Source organism: Neofelis nebulosa, chromosome 14 (assembly GCF_028018385.1).
Source record: "Neofelis nebulosa isolate mNeoNeb1 chromosome 14, mNeoNeb1.pri, whole genome shotgun sequence".
Classification (NCBI taxonomy): domain Eukaryota; kingdom Metazoa; phylum Chordata; class Mammalia; order Carnivora; family Felidae; genus Neofelis; species Neofelis nebulosa.
In genome coordinates, this window is record NC_080795.1 from 80,358,079 (window position 1) to 80,374,067 (window position 15,989).

General features: G+C 56.5%; 1 protein-coding gene across 5 annotated transcripts in view; it reads right to left on the bottom strand.

The window, feature by feature from the left end:
* The window catches only part of AGO2 (argonaute RISC catalytic component 2), a 111,468-nt gene that overhangs the window by 66,315 nt on the left and 29,164 nt on the right, over positions 1-15,989 (bottom strand). The window contains exon 1 of one of the 5 annotated variants that reach the window (XM_058699188.1): positions 10,493-10,583. The exons of 3 other annotated variants lie outside the window; for them this stretch is intronic. In XM_058699188.1, the coding sequence (XP_058555171.1) occupies positions 10,493-10,568 (76 nt within the window). In that variant the 5' untranslated portion in view covers positions 10,569-10,583. Of the gene's footprint in view, positions 1-8,434; positions 8,586-10,492; positions 10,584-15,989 lie in introns of those variants that run through there. One more of the 5 variants, XM_058699191.1, reaches the window with a different exon arrangement.

Consider the following 15,989-nt stretch of genomic DNA (forward strand, 5'->3'; position numbering starts at 1 on the left):
ACTGGGCCGCAGCAACCAGGAAGTTTGGGTGTTTTTTCCAGAAGCCATGGAAGGCTGGCTTGTCCTTGCGTTTGAAGCGAGGCTTCTGAGGGACGGCGTGGTCCTAAAGAAACCCGCCCCACGGGGTCCAGGCTGTCACCAACTTGTCAGAGGAGGGTCCCAGATCAGGCTGTGGGACCCTGGCCCCAGCAGCCCCCTCGGCAGGGTGGAGCTCTGGTCCCACCCTCCGCCTCCGTACGGGATGGAAACGAGGGACAAGGAACTGGGGTGACCAGAGGAGACAAGTGAAGGTCTGCTGGACGTCCTCAAACGGGTGGGTGCCCTGGGTGGGGGTGGGAGGCGCCCCAGCAGCTCAGGGCCTATCAGCGCAGGCCTCCATGAGGACAAACCACCAGCAACGACACTGCTAAGAACTTTCTCTCAGGGCTCTGCTCATATCCAACTCACTACCTTCGGTGTGGCAGGGGTAACAGACTCTCAACCCTGCAGTAAAGGCAGGCAAGTGGGGCACAGAGCACCTGCGGGGGGGAGCCAGGTCACAGGTGGGTCCTCAAGGAGCAAGTGGGCAATGTTGCAAGGTTCCCCTGCCTGCGGCCACCTAAGCACTCCCAGCAGGCAGGTGGAGGAGGGCAGCGGCTCTGGGCTCACAGCTCACAGTGCAGGGGCTGGGGCGACACCTCCAGGCACCGGGCAGGCGCAGGGGAGGGGCCAGGAGGGCACCAGTGCCCGCCGTGCCCAGAAGGAGGTGTTGCAGATGGGCTCCGGGCAGGCTGGGGCAGGGCCTGCTGTGGAGATCTTTCAGGCCCCTGAGAGAGTGATGCCCTAACCCCACCGAGAGGCCCGTGGCTCAGGCTTCAACCCACACAATCACCTTTCCTCTCTCCTACCTGGAATTGGGAGGTCACAGAACCGAGGATCCAGAGACACTCTGACCCCTTTGCTATATGATGAGCACTGTGGCAGGAGCAGGGTACAGGTTTCAGTCTCCTGGGGGAGAGGAGACACGGCCAGCCACACTAGCGGGGCGCCACAGCACAACTTCACGCACAGCTAGGAGCCCCTCCGAGAGGAAGAAGGTGGCTCCCTTCCGGAAAATCTCACACGCATCTTATCTCATGAAGGATGGACCAGATAACTGAGAGCTTGTTGGGGGGGCGGGGGGGGACAGGCACCCAGGATACCCCACCCCTCACCTGTCTTCTTCACCTGGCTAGAGATCATGGAGCACCTTCTAAATTTTTTTTTTAATGTTTATTTGTTTTTGAGAGAGAGAGAGAGAGAGAGAGAGAGAGAGAGAGAGAGAGAGAACGTGAGTGGGGGAGGAGCAGAGAGAGAGGGAGACACAGAGTCCAAAGCAGGCTCCAGGCTCCGAGCTGTCAGCACAGAGCCCGACGCGGGGCTTGAACCCACGAACCATGAGATCACGACCCGAGCCGAAGTCAGATGTCCAGCCGACTGAGCCACCCAGGCGCCCCTCACGGAGCACCTTCTAAAGCAGCACCTGCAGGTCACGGCCCCCTGAACCAATGTGTCTTTGCCTGCGATGGAGACACAGACTGGGTGACTGCTTTCATTTACTGTAGTTTTTATAACAGAAGATACAGAAAAACACGGAGAAAATAAAAGGCCACCGGAGATGGTCCTGTTAAAATGTCAGTCTTCTACATACCCATATGACACAACATGTGCACCCGTGCTAACACGGAATCATGCAGACTTGTACCGGCTTCTTTCATTTAACATCATATTATGCAATTCTCCAAAATGAATCTTTAATGACCACATTACTCACTGAGCCATCTCCTGCGGATGCATTTCAGTGGTTTCCAAATTTTCACTTTAAAAATGAAATGCTGTGCTGACGACCCACGTAGAAACATCTCTCCCTACATCCTTGAGAGGAAGCAGGGGCCAGCGGGAGGGCTCAGTGCACAGGCGGGCCACCCTCCACAGCTTGAGCCATGCGGCTCCCACCGCATCCGCCTTCTCCCTGCGCCCTCCTGGCCCACCCTTCTCCCTACACACTGAAAACACAGCCCACCTTCACCCCTCCAGGCTCCCAGCCTCGAGAACAATGGACTCGCTGACCAATTCATCTCCTCAATCTGACCCTAGGCTGCAGGCAGCAACCCGGAGCACAGGGGGAGAGAGGGAGAGGGGGAGGGGGGAGAGGGGGAGAGGGGGAGAGGGGGAGAGGGGGAGAGAGGGAGAGAGAGGGAGAGAGAGGGGGAGAGAGGGAGAGAGGGGGAGAGGGGGAGAGGGGGAGAGGGGGAGGGGGGAGAGGGGGAGAGAGGGAGAGGGGGAGAGAGAGGGAGAGAGGGAGAGAGGGAGAGGGGGGGAGAGGGGGAGAGGGGGAGAGGGGGAGAGAGGGGGAGAGGGGGAGAGGGGGAGAGGAGGAGAGAGAGGGAGAGAGGGAGAGAGAGGGAGAGAGGGAGAGAGGGAGAGAGAGGGAGAGGGGGGGAGGGGGAGAGGGGGAGAGGGGGAGAGAGGGGGAGAGGGGGAGAGGGGGAGAGGGGGAGAGGGGGAGAGGGGGGGAGAGAGGGGGAGAGGGGGGGAGAGAGGGGGAGAGGGGGAGAGAGAGGGAGAGAGAAGGAGAGAGAGGGAGAGAGAGGGAGAGAGGGAGAGAGAGGGAGAGAGAGGGAGAGAGAGGGAGAGAGGGAGAGAGAGGGAGAGAGGGAGAGAGGGAGAGAGGGAGAGAGGGAGAGAGGCAGGCAGAGACAGAACAGAACCAGGGCCTAAGCCCAGATTCCGGGCCTCAAGATCTATAGGACGCGAGCCTGCAGTGCTCCCCTCCCAGTGCTGCTGCGGAGCCCCACCCTGCCACCTGCCGCCGTCCCTCATCTCCGCCCTCCCTGCTACCCTGCGCAGCAGGTCAGAGGCCCCCTGACCACTGGCATGCCATCACTTCAAGGCTCGGCTGGGGACGTGTGCCTCCTGAGCCCACACACAGCAAACCAGGCCTTGGGGGCGTCCTGGGCTCCCCACCATGCCGAGGGCCCTTCCAGGACACATCGCCGGGAGCTCCCAGCCAGGGATCCACGCAGCCAGCTCAGCGGGTCTGTGAACGGGGACGGAGCCCATTATGAACATGGACACGTGGAGACACCGGGACCCTCACGTCACGTGGCGGCTGTTACAGACACCACAGAGCAAGTCTGAATTCACGGCTACTTCAAAATCACGACATTTATGAGGCCCGCTGGCGGACCGGTTACAAAACGTGCTAACATTTGCTGTCATATTCTGATGACTGTATCTCGACATGACCGGCTTTCCTGGTCACCCTACACATTTTGTTCTGTGCCTTGAAAAACAGGATTCTGGTAAGGGATCCGCCCCTCGCCTTCACCAGACTGACAAAGGGGTTCGTGACCCCGCATGCCTGAGAACCGCCCGCTGTCAGGGGACGGCACAGCCTCATCTGGAAGCAGAGGAACCGATGTCTCAGCTCCTCCCCGTGTCTGTGGCCCTGCGGAGGGCGGGTGGGTCTGCGGACAGCACCACGCCCTGCAGGCCTCAGAACGGGGCTGTCTCGAGGCCGCCCCAGAGCGTCTGTCCCTGACGGGACGTGGGCTCACGGCTCACTGGCTGCCATGCCGGCTCCCCAGGCCCCGTCACGCAGGCCGCCTACCAGGCAGGGGCTCGGACTCGGGCCTCGGAAAGCACACGTCCCGCTGCGGCCTCGCGGCACAGCCTCGTGTTTACGACGCGAGGCCAATCTGTGTCCCAGGGCCCGAGCTACACGCGGGCTCAGGAGTCAGCTCGGGGGAGGCCGCTGTCCCCGGCAAGTCCGTCTGGTGACCAGCACGGAAGGCAAGCAGCAGACAGGCGTGGCTGTTCGGAGAAGCCCTTCGTTTCTGCTGTTTTCTAAATCCCGAAGCAGGTGGAACGGAATTTTCAAAATCCCTGCGTGACCCATTAGGCCTGGGCCCACGCGGGCCCACGCGGGCCCACGTGGCTGCGCCCCCACCCCCACCGCCTGCCTGCAGTGGGGCACCAGCTCAAGCCATCAGGCCAAGAGCAACAGCCCCGACCACAGATGACACATAATAAATAGCAGAATTTGGGGCCAGGAGTCACTGTGGAAACCAAGGAGAGTCAGTCACCCTTCCTTCCCCAACCTGCTCTGAGTCACGGACCTCGAGCCAGGCTCCAGGCGGGTCTGGGGGCTCTGCCTGGGGGTGGGGGGCGGAGAAAGAACACTGAGAGGGGGGCTGAGACTTCCTGCCCCCCCCCGCCCCCCCGCAGGCGGCGTTCCCTCCACTACATCTTATTAGGAGTCCAGGACGTTCAGAAACAAAAAGACCTACGTGACCCTTGGCTCCTGGGTGACTTAAATGTTCCTCAAGAAAAATCTACGTCACAGAATCGCTAAATAAATGCGGAGTCTGGCTCTTCAATTAAGCAGCTTTGGTTGCTGGCAAGCGAACCACTGTACCTCCATCTGTACTTGCCACGGGGCTGGCACAGGGCACTGGAGGGAGCCGGGCCGCCCAGCACCCGGGTCTCAGTGGGACTGGGGTATTTGAAGATTTGCCACCAAATGCCATAAGGCTACCGTATAGCTCTTCCCAGAACCTCGAAGTGAGCATGAGTATCAGCGTCCCATAGCCTCTATTTTCCTTTTAGAATTCTGTGTGCGTGGTATGGGCATCGGCCAGAAACCATGAAGGCAAAAGAAAGTGACAAAAATAGCTCAAGGCCATCCAGCCCGTCCGTGCCACAACGTGGGCCAAGCTGGGCACGGACATCAGCTCCCTCACGCTTTTGGACATCTCTTGAGGAGGGAAGAGGGACTTGTCAGGGTCCCAGCCAGGCGGTGGCCGAGAAGGGCCACACCACCACCCAGGGCCGGGGGGGGTCTCCCGCACACCTTGCTTTCCCCACAGGCTAGAAAAGGACGGGTTCTGACACCGGCCGGGACACAGACCGCAACGCGGATGCTGTCAGACCAGCCCTCTCCTGCTGCACCCAGCACGCACGGCTGCCACTTGGCGAATTCACCTGTTGCCTACACAGGCGGGTCTCGCTTACGGCCGCCCAAGCCGGTGGAGCTGCATTACACACAGTCACGGCAGCCTTTCCGGTGAAACGAACGGAGGCATTCTCAGAACGGAGCACCAAGAATGCAGAAAGGAACATCTGCTCCTGTCAGCTGGAGAGCAAGTTAAGAGGACACACGCTCTGCAGAACTGCAGTGCGAGACCCCGGGCGGCCAAGGAGCCAGCTGCGATCAAATACCAAAAAAACCCCAGACCTCGCCCAAGTTCCCGGAGGGATGTGTTTTTATCTGGCCAGACGCCCAGACAAGGTGCTTGTGCCCTGACATCCGGTTCAGGCACCGCGGCCGAGAAGAGCCCAGCTGGGACGCGCAGACACCCTGTCCGGGCCCTGGTGCTCGGCCCCCAGACCTGCGAGGCTGGGCACGCCCCTGAGGTGGGCGGAGCTAGCAGGGGTGCCGGGTTACTGTGTAGGGGGGCTGCACTCTCAGCACACTGGAGCCGGGCGTCCGTGCTCAGGGCTCCGCTGGCCCCACCGGGGCGCTTAGGCGTGACAGTGACCGTCAGCCCAGAGGGCAGCGGGCTCAGAGGACACCCCAAGGCCGGCGCCGACCCCGACCGCGAGTCCCTGCCTGGGAAGTGACGCCCTCCCTTTCTCCAGCAGGAAGATGTGTCCACACCCTAGGGAGGCGCTCCCGTCCGCTCCTCTCCCTTGGGCATGTGTGCCCAGCGCCTCCCGCCCTGAACGAGGACGAGGGGAGGAGAACCCAGACGAAACCCCGGGCAGGCTCGCAGACAAGGTGGCGGAAGGACGGCCCTGCGAGGAGAGCAGCCAACCGTGGACTCACAGAGCCCTTCTCTAGAAATGTGTCACCTTCGCGCGGCTACAGTTCCTGTAACTCTTCATTTCTTCCCCTCGTGGTAAAAACCCTCTGGGAAATTCCAATCTGTCGCCCGGTTCTTGGCCACGCATGAAGAAGTAGCCCTGAGAGGCAACCCCGAGAGGGAGGGGCCAGTCACTCTGGGGGCGAGGGGACTCGGCCCTGGGCACGGCAGGTGTTCCTGGGTGACGGTGGCGTCCTGGCCGGTGCCCAGGGCCGCACGCAAGGCGAGGGGAGTCGGCAGGAGGACTGCCACCAGAACGCCTCGCTCGACTTTTGTGGTCGGACGAGTACCAGTCTAAAAATACTTTAACCTCGTTTTAGCGAACAATACAGCACGTACAGGATACATGTCACACACGTAGCTTCAGGACGAAGCACAAAACAAACATCCAACCACCCTCATGCCAGTGACTAACAAGGTTATTCTCTATCTTCACTGCAAACTCCCAGAACTTCACCCACAAAAGATTTTTAAATAGACTTTTGTGAAAATCCAACCATCATTTCAAACACTATTTCTTTGAGAAATGGTCCCCAGGCCACCCCCGTGATCTGTAAGAAGAAAACTTCCCCATAAAAGTTGTTTTAATAAACTTTCCCCCCTACATCAAAGATGTCCCCTCTGACCTGCCATCTGTCTTTAGCCAATAATATTACACATACTGTAAAAAGTACAAGGAGGAATTTAGGAAATCCTTGACAAACGTAAATCGCCACCCCCCTTCCGCTGAGGTGTCCCCCGAATGGCTGGTATGGCCACTGTCCACTGCCGTCCTGCTCCGTGGACGTGTGGTTCTTTCAAGAGCTTGTCAAGACATTCGGCCACGCGACCTGAGTGCTTTACGAAAGCCCTGAGGACACACGAAAACCACCCCCCGCGTGTCTCTCTCTCATGCTTCCCTGTAACGCTTACCAGCTGTGACTCTGTACTTATTTTGTGATTCTCTGACCAGCCACTGGCCCTCCCACCAGCAGGGCAGGGCTTGTGTCGGCTTCTGTGCAACCGTGGAAGGAAGGAACGAACAGATGAATACAACAATAGCTCAGTGTCGACACTCGGTCTTCGTAGAAACCCCTCCACTGATCTGTAACTCGACGCCGGTGTTTTACGGCAAAAACACGGAGCATCCACGTGGAGACTATGACTCCGTCTTCCACAAGCTGTCTCCACCATCTCAACCAAGGAAGCTGTGTTTATCAAGCATCTACTACGCTCTGGGCGCGACTCCAGGTACCTCCTCGTCTGTCCTCACATCCCCCCTCTCGGACACAAGTTGTCCACACTTCACAAACCAGGGCACCCCGGAGGGTGACTCAATGCCAGGCCAGCGAGGTTTTAGAACCTAAATCCTTCTATCACCCCAAACATACAAGAATCTAACCTCCCGTCTTCTGTTCCCATCCTCTTAAGCAGAAAGTTCACGACTGTGTGCTCTGTGACAGTAATGAATCCACCCTGGTTACCAAGGACATCTCTCCCCACCAACAGAAAACGACTAACTACCCCTTCTAGCGTGTGTATTAGTTCAAGCTCTCCCGCAATTCCTTGGGAAGAACCACGTGTGCTGTCCCGGTTAGTCCTCACCGTGGGCCAGGCATGTGTGACCCCCAGCTTGCTGCTGGGACACCGGGAAGGTAAGGACAGACCAAGCTGGGCTCAGCTCAGGTCCTGCTGCTATGAGAGCCCATGAGTTCTGCCACCAGGCCAAGGTGCCTCAAGTCCTTTTGAGACAGTGGATATGTTTAAGCCAAACACATTTTCCAAAAGAAATGGGTGGGCTAACAGTGCATAAAGTAGGCCCCCCAAGTTCGTTCCGTTGGCACAGGAGAGCCCAGGAACAGCTGCCACTAAACTGAGGTCTGACTGTGTGCCCAGCCTCAGGCTACGTGTCCCATACGCTCCCTGAGCACCTGCTGTGTCCCTGTCCCCGGGGACTCACTTCAGCAGAAGGCGGGCAGAGAATCACGTCAGGAGCAACCGTGAGGACAGTTCAGGGCAGGCTAAGGTGACATTTCAACCGTGGGACAGGAGAGAAGGGACAGGTGGAACACTGAACATTTGAGGGAAAAGTTAAGATGAGCTCCCTCACGTCTTATTACAAAACAAACTCCAAATGGACACAGATTGTAAATAGGCAACATGTCTAACTGAAACAAAGACATCCAAAGAACTACTTTAAAACTGAATAGTCTTAAAAAAATTAAAATTAAAATTAAATTAAATTAGTCCTTTATAATTCGGGAGTCGGAATGTTCTCTGTCTTCTTGGAACCAAAATGCGGGTCACAAGAGACGAGTCTGACTACACGGGATTTTTAAAGCTTCTCTGGTTGCCCAAGAAATTCGGAAAATGTTGTGACATAATAACTTCACAAACCTAAAAACTTAAACCTGGGTAGACGGTCTATGTAGATTAATAAGGATTTGAAACTCCAACGGGAAAACATGGAGAGTGCGCACGGGCAACACCAGTAGCCGACAAACAGAAAACATATTCAGCCCTCATTCAAAAAACGCAAATTGAAATCGTAAACAACTTTTTTTGCCTACCTGGCATTTAGAAGAGCCGGGGAAAATGATCAGTGTGATTACATCTAAGCTGGCTGGTCTTGAAGGTATGTTACAGAAATCGGTTAAAATCCTGTGCCCTTTGATGAAGTAACTCAGGAGGCAGGCATTTATCCTCAAGCACGCAGACACCTACACACAACAGCAAGACATCCCCGCCCCGGAACGCATCGACGCCCACCCAACACATGACTGATGAGGACTTCGTCAGCACAAAGTCTGTTAAATAAGCTGCTGCGGTAGCCTGCTCGCACCGCACACAAACAACTACTCCGCATACCGGGAAGCGGGAGGAGTTCCACAACGGCGCTGGAGGCAGTCCCATTTGTCACGTGTCTACACACGCACACGTGTGGGGTAGGAAGGCTCATGAACACGAGTGGTGGCTTCTGGGAGGTCATGTGATAAGTTGTCTTTCTGCGCTTTCTGCCTCGATTCTTTTAAGTGGACTATTTACTCTTAGAAAAACAGTAAGAAAGCTATTTTTTAAACACCTACAAAACCAACTTTGAACAAATTTTGGCAGGAGAATAAATGGGTGTTTACTCTATTTTTCTCTGACAATTTCCAAAGTTCAACAAAAACTAAGAGGTGGCAAGCACAGCCAGTACTCCGCCTAAGAGACATCTTTTTATTTTATTTTATTTTATTTTATTTATTTATTTATTTTTTTAATTTTTTATTTTTGGGACAGAGAGAGACAGAGCATGAACGGGGGAGGGGCAGAGAGAGAGGGAGACACAGAATCGGAAACAGGCTCCAGGCCCCAAGCCATCAGCCCAGAGCCTGACGCTGGGCTCGAACTCACGGACCGCGAGATCGTGACCTGGCTGAAGTCGGACGCTCAACCGACTGCGCCACCCAGGCGCCCCAAGAGACATCTTTTTAAAAAGTTGCCCAATCCAGGGGGCGCCTGGGTGGCTCAGTTGGTCGAGCCTCCGACTTCAGCTCAGGTCATGATCTCGCAGTTCGTGGGTTCGAGCCCCACGTGGGGCTCTGTGCTGACAGCTCAGAGCCCCGGGGCCTGCTTTGGATTCTGTGTCTCCCTCCCTCTGTCCCTTCCCCGCTCATGCTCTGTCTCTCTCTGTCTCTCAAAAATGAATCAACGTTAGAAAAAAAAATTTAAAAAAAAAAAAAAAGTTGCCCAATCCAGGATATGAGGTGGGTGTGTTAGGATTCCCAAGTATATCTGAGGCCCCTCATCCACAGCCACACAGATGTAGACAGGAGGGGCCCAGCTTGGAGGAGACGCCCCATCATCTGGAAGATGGGCGGCCACCAGGCCATCCGCAGGGCCCCCCACGCGCAGCCACGAGGTTGTCCCAGGGAGCCCCCTGGCACCTGCCAGTGCCCGGGGACCTGCCACGCGGAGGTAAGCCCGCACGTCCCTATTTCAAGTCCAAGATTAAAGCCACAATTTGGGTTCTATATCCCAGATAAAGCGAACTCATACTGAAAGTGCACCCAAGGGAAAAAAAGTAGGGGACCGATTTCTGCCCATTTATAACCGTGCCCCACACGCCTCCCCCCTCCTCCTCCCTCCTCCCTTCAGGTTACAGGGTTGAGTGAGTTTCTGAGGTGGCAAGAAACCATCTCGCTCACGTCCACCCTTCGCAGCAGGCACAAGCGGGGGTCCCAATGCCGAGCACACACGGCCCCTTCCGATGCCACAGCCCGGTTCGGGGAGCGTGGCACCTGCACGCGTGCAGGGGTGCTGCCCGCACCGACAGCCCCGCGGTCCAGCTAGAGCCGTGACCGCCAAATGCAGGTAGCCACCAACGTTTTATTCACTTTTTAATGGAAAAGAAAACATATACATTGGGAGCACATCTCGCCTGAGGGCAAGCACCTTCTGCAGACGTGCCGTTCACGTGGCAGTCGTGGACTGGGTGTGCTGCAACGTGACCTTCTCACTGGGAGCGGCCGGGAACAGGTCTGGCTGCCTCCTGTCTGCCCTTCTGGAAGGAAGGCACGGCCACCCACCAGCTGCGTGAGCCAAGGCTCTTTCCGTGGGACGCACTCCTGACTTCAAGCCCTAACCTGGGTAACGGACGAAGCACGACGCGCAGGCGGGTGTGTAGCTAACGCGAATCCACGGATCCTGATCCATCACCATCAGCTCGTGAGGCCTGATGAATTTTAACAGACAAGGACTCAGGAAGAGAAGAATGGTATCAAAAATGAAAGAAACCACAATTTCAGTTCTGTCCCACGGGGCTACTGAGTGAAGTCTTCGCTTTCCGCCTGCCGTGGAAAGAATAAGTGTCTATTTTTACCGGCTAGGCGGCGAAACCCATCATCTCTCCCTCCTCGGCTAACACACAACCCGTGTCACTCAGAACCAAGGCTCTGCGTCATCGGCCCGACTGGGGAACTGACAGGTGACCCTGGGTGCCCAGGCTGCAAGGTGGCTGTCCACTGCCGTATCAGTTACTCTACGTGGTCCAACACAGACGGAAAAGGACGAGCGGGACTGAGGCCAGATGCCCCGGAGGGCTGACGGCCCCACAAAGCAGCTCGGCCGCTTAATGTGGCAACACAGGCGGGAAGGGGACACACACAACAGTCCCCATGGCCCTTACAGAAGACAAAGTCAGGGGCTTTGTCAGGCATTTTGAAGCCATCACACCCAAAAGAAGTATCTTAGATGGGGACCCTGGGGGGCTCAGTCGGCCGAGCGCCTGGCCCTTCATTTCGGCTCAGGTCATGATTTCAAGGTTCATGCGTTCAAGCTCCGCATCGGGCTCCGTACTGACAGCAAGGAGTCTATGTGAGACTCTCTCTCTCCCTCTCCTTCTTGCTCTCTCTCTAAGTGAAAGGAGGAGGAAGAGGAGGAGGGGTCTTAGACCAGGCCAGCAGGACGCAGCGGGACCTGCTGGTTTGGGCTCAGTTACTGGAGAAGGGCTCTTTCTAAGCCGCTGCCAACCTAGAAGTCCAAATGACTTCAATCCTGACCGAGCAGGCATGAGCTTACATTTCTTTCTGTTGAAGCCAATCGTTTTGCTAAATTCTATCCAGGACAGTCCCGGCTCCCTCCCCATTCCCTGCCAGGCCTGCCGGCCGCCCCAGAACACTCCATCTCCCCACTCGGATGAGTGCCCACCGTGCGGCACGACCCTCAGCGACCCTGTGCCCTCTGCGCACGGGCCACTCCGTGAGCCACAGGGCGTCCCTGACCTGGCTTCCGCACGCCCACTCCCTCCCCAGCCCGTCCCGCTCCTCGTCTCGGCCCCTGGAAACCATCCACAGCAGACGTCTCTCTCCTGGAGACCCTGCAGTGCCCAGAGCCACCCAGAGCCCCTGCCACCCGACAGGACACTCTTTCAGATGCCGCAGGTTCACAGGACCCACTGACTGCGTCTTTGTCCGGCTGCTCCTGTTCAGTGCGTCCAACTAGAGCAACAGAGTAGTAACTTGCCACGTTCTCCAACTTACGCCCCGCTTTGTCACACCTCTGTCACACGTGCAGCCTGCCAATGCCAACGCCCGATCTACCCGGGACTTCAGGGGTTTGGGGGCCACGCGTGTCCTCCCACACACCCCAAGTCTCACTAGCGTTACCCCCCCCCCCCCCCCCCCCCCCGTGAAGCCGTGCGGCCGGCTAGGGCGGTGCATCTGCTCTCAACACCTGGAGAGACGGCCCGGCCCTCACAGGGACCTGACTTCACACTACCTCTGAGGTCCCGGCGGCCCTCTAGCCGAGACAGTTAATGCACACACGCACGCACGCCTCGGAGCGCCCCGCGCGTCTAAACCCATTTTGGCACTGGTCGTGTGGCACACATACACACGTCCCTTATGTCGTCCGGAAATCAGGACCCTCTCGTGATTCACAAAGCGAAAACAAACAAGACAGGCAAAAGCCCGTGGCCACTCAGAAGGGACTTCTTGGACGTAGTAAGTTACCCAATGAAAACCTCCTGAAAACATCACTCCCGCAAAAGAAGTATCAGAAGGGTGTCTCCTGAGGTCAGAACCAAACAACGAGGCCTGAAATCACCACTTCGACAGGTTTTACCAAGTGCAGAAACAAAAGAAAAAGAAACAACCAACACGACTGGAAACAAAACCGCGAAAGTGCCACGTGGAGGCACAGTCACCTACATCAAACTACGGCGGAACCACAGACAACCGTGAGAACTGAAAGAATTCGTCAAGCTTGCTGAAAACAAGATTCTAAATATCCACTGCCTCCTTCTACCTGAGCAGCTCCTGATTAGGAAAATGACTTTTACAAAGATGCCATTTAGAAACAACAAAAACCGCAGGTACAAAGGAGGGACCAGGCTAGGAGCTGCTTGAAAGATACTTCAAGTAATTAGTCTTGCACTCGGTGATAGGCTCAGCCATCTGGCCTCATGTTAACGCATGTTCTCTCTTCAAACCCCTGCAGCACGCTGATAAGTCAGCATCACGGGGGGCTTAAAGATCCAAGAAATGTGCCCTGTTCACGGAATAAGGGAGCCAGATTCTGGGTGGTTATTCCCTATCAGGATCCTACGAGAAGGTGCGACGTGTGACTCTTATTAATGATATCGCTGAACTACTAAGGCCATTCCCTGCAACGCCTTCCGGTTACTATAATCTGAGTGCCAGGTGCCCGGACAAATGGCACCTCACCTTTCGTGAGGTTCAAAACACTTCTGCTAAGGTAGGGAGTGTCGCCATCTTGCAGAAGAGACAGAGACGGACAAGGTGAACTGACTTGCCTGAGGTCGCACAGTCGCAGAGCTGGGACCCGGACTCCGGCGTCTCTGTTTCCAAAGTCTGGACTCTTCCCGGGAAGCCTCCATGCCTCCTCTGGCTCTCTGGCTGGATCAGGATGGTTTGGAAGGATCTGGAAGGGCCAGGAGCTCCCAGCTGCCATAACGTGTGACGGCAGTTAGCTGATAGCCCTCATGCAAGAGCACGGTCACGAACGACAACCGGGCACCTGATGGCCGTCCTGAACCACAGAGCCGGTCGTCAGACTCTGCTTCTCAACCCGAAATAGGTCCTAACTGTTTTGGAAGGACAACACAGCGGCAGTCTTAAAGCAACCCAATTCCTTTTGACATCGACAGCTGGGGGCCACATCCCCTCCCCTTGAGTCTGGGAAGACTGGTGACAGCTTCGACCAGCAGAGCAGGGGAGAAAGGGAAATGATGCCGGGGATTTGTGAGGCTGGATAAGAAGAGGCCACGCAGCAACGGCTCTGCTCCCTGGGAACGTCTGATTTCCAGATACTTCCTCGAAGAACTCAGCCCGAGCCACACAGAAAGGCCATGTGGGCGCCCTGGCCAGCAGGTTCTGCTGAAACCAGCCTTGGTGTCAACCCAGCCCGGGTGCCAGACCTGCGAGTGGAGAGGTGTCCAGATGGTCCCAGCCCTGAGCCACTCCGCTGCCTCCCGGATGAGGCTTGACGGGGCAGAGAAAGCACACCGCCCCTGGGCCCAGTGCCAATTTCTGACCCAGAGAATCCATGAGCACAACAGCTGTGGCTTTGCACCACTCGGTCTGGGGGGGCTCTTCCCACAGCAACCAGAGCGAACACCACATGTTTTACAGGCCCACCGACCAGATCTTCCTGGTCGCAGTGCTGTTCCCTACGAGGGCCCCCAATTCAGTACGGACTGTTCAGATGTCCAGCTGCCAGCCAGTCCTGTTACGATAAAGAAGGCCACAGGACAGGAGCGCCTGGGTGGCTCAGTCGGTTGAGCCTCCGACGACTTGGGCTCAGGTCACGATCTCACGGCTCAGTTCAGAAGTTCAAGCGCTGCACCCTGCTTGCCGCTGTCGGTGTGGAGCCTCCCTCTCTCTGCCCCTCCCCTGCTTGCTCTCTCATTCTCTCTCCCTCAAAAATAAATAAAGCAATGAAAAAAATAAAAAATAAACTAAAGAAAGAAGGCTGCACGAGGACACCTTAAATACGTATGTTGTGGAGGAAGTCTCACTGGGGAGTCTTCTGGCAATCATGTCCCCACTCAAGGATGTGGAGGAAACTAGCAGACAGCTCAGCACACGGAAGGGGCATGTGGCTGCGAAGCCCCCAGAAGAAACGGGCTTTCTGATGCCCTGCGGGGCTCACAGGAAGGGAACATGTCTAAGGGCAGAAAGAAAACAAAAGGAGATGTTGGTCGGTGAGCTGAGCACAAGCGGTTCCCCTGGGATCCAGGGTTGATGCAAGGCCGGTCTGAACCTGGGCCCCAAGTATGACAAAAACACCATGCTGCTGATTGGTCCCATGTTGCCTTAGAGGCTGCCGGCCTCCCGTGACCCTCCGGGTGTTCCGGCAGCCTGCCCGGCCGTGGCCAAATGTCCGGCACGCCCCTCCCACCCCCTCCCTCAGCTTCGGACTCACTGGCTTCATGGAGGGAGGGTGTAACAGCCATCAGAAGAGGGTCCTGGGCACCTGGGGGACTCAGCAGGTTGGGCCTCTGACTCTTGACTTCATCTCAGGTCATGATCTTGCTGTTCAGGGGATTCAGCCCCACATCAGGCTCTGTGCTGATCGTGTGGAGTCTGCTTGGAACTCTCTCTCCTTAGCGCTCTCTGCCCTTCCCTTGTGTTTTCTCTCTCTCTCTCTCTCAAAATAAATAAGCATTAAAGAAAAAAGAGAAGAGGAAAAAAAAGGAAAGGAAGAAGAGAAGAGAAGAGAAGAGAAGAGAAGAGAAAAGAAAAGAAAAAAGAAAAGAAACGAAAAGAAACGAAACGAAAAGAAAAGAAAAGAAAAGAAAAGAAAAGAAAAGAAAAGAAAAGAAAAGAAAAGAGCTGTCCCAGGCCCACACCTCCGGGAGCATCTGTCGGGGGCAAAGAACTATGGTGTCCTCGCCGGGCCCAGCTCTCTGCCTGCAGACCAGGGTGGAATCAGGGACAAGGCTCCAGCCACCCCTCCCCCTCTCTGCTGTGACTCTCCCCTCTCAGTCAGGCTGTTCCCATCTTCAACAAAACGAGACAGAGACAGAGAAAAGACCTTCTAAGACCCTGGAGAGGAAATCGCACATCAGCTATAAAGCAGCTCTGATTAGACAGAAGCGAACGCCAAGGGTGAGGCGTCCCCAAGAAAGAGAAGTAACATCCCGAAGCACCGAAACAAGCAACTCTGAACCCACGAATGCGAGCGGGAAGACACTCTAAGCAACTAACACAAAGTCGTTCAGGGGTAAAAAGCGAGCCCCGCCAGACTCCAGAACGGAGCGGTCTTTGGATCCCACTGTCCGCCCCCCAGCCATCGAGCCACTGGTTGCGTTGACTCCTAACTCTCCCCCAGCTCTGCAGCCGGGCGGGGCCCCCACCACGCGCACGAAGTGCTCTCCCAGGGTCGTCGCGTCACACGGTCAAACCTCGGCCCGGCAGTGCCGTCGGCCGCACCTGACAACGAGCGGGCCAGCTCCTCGTGACTCCTCGCGTCTCAGCCCTGGACCCCCGCTCCCCAGCTCTGCCCCTTCATCCACCAGCACCGTCTACACCCTGAGCACCGCTGGAGGCCTCTCCGGTCCACACGCCCCCAGGCACCTCTCAGGGCTCCAGCTGCACGTCCAGCACACCGCGCAGACTC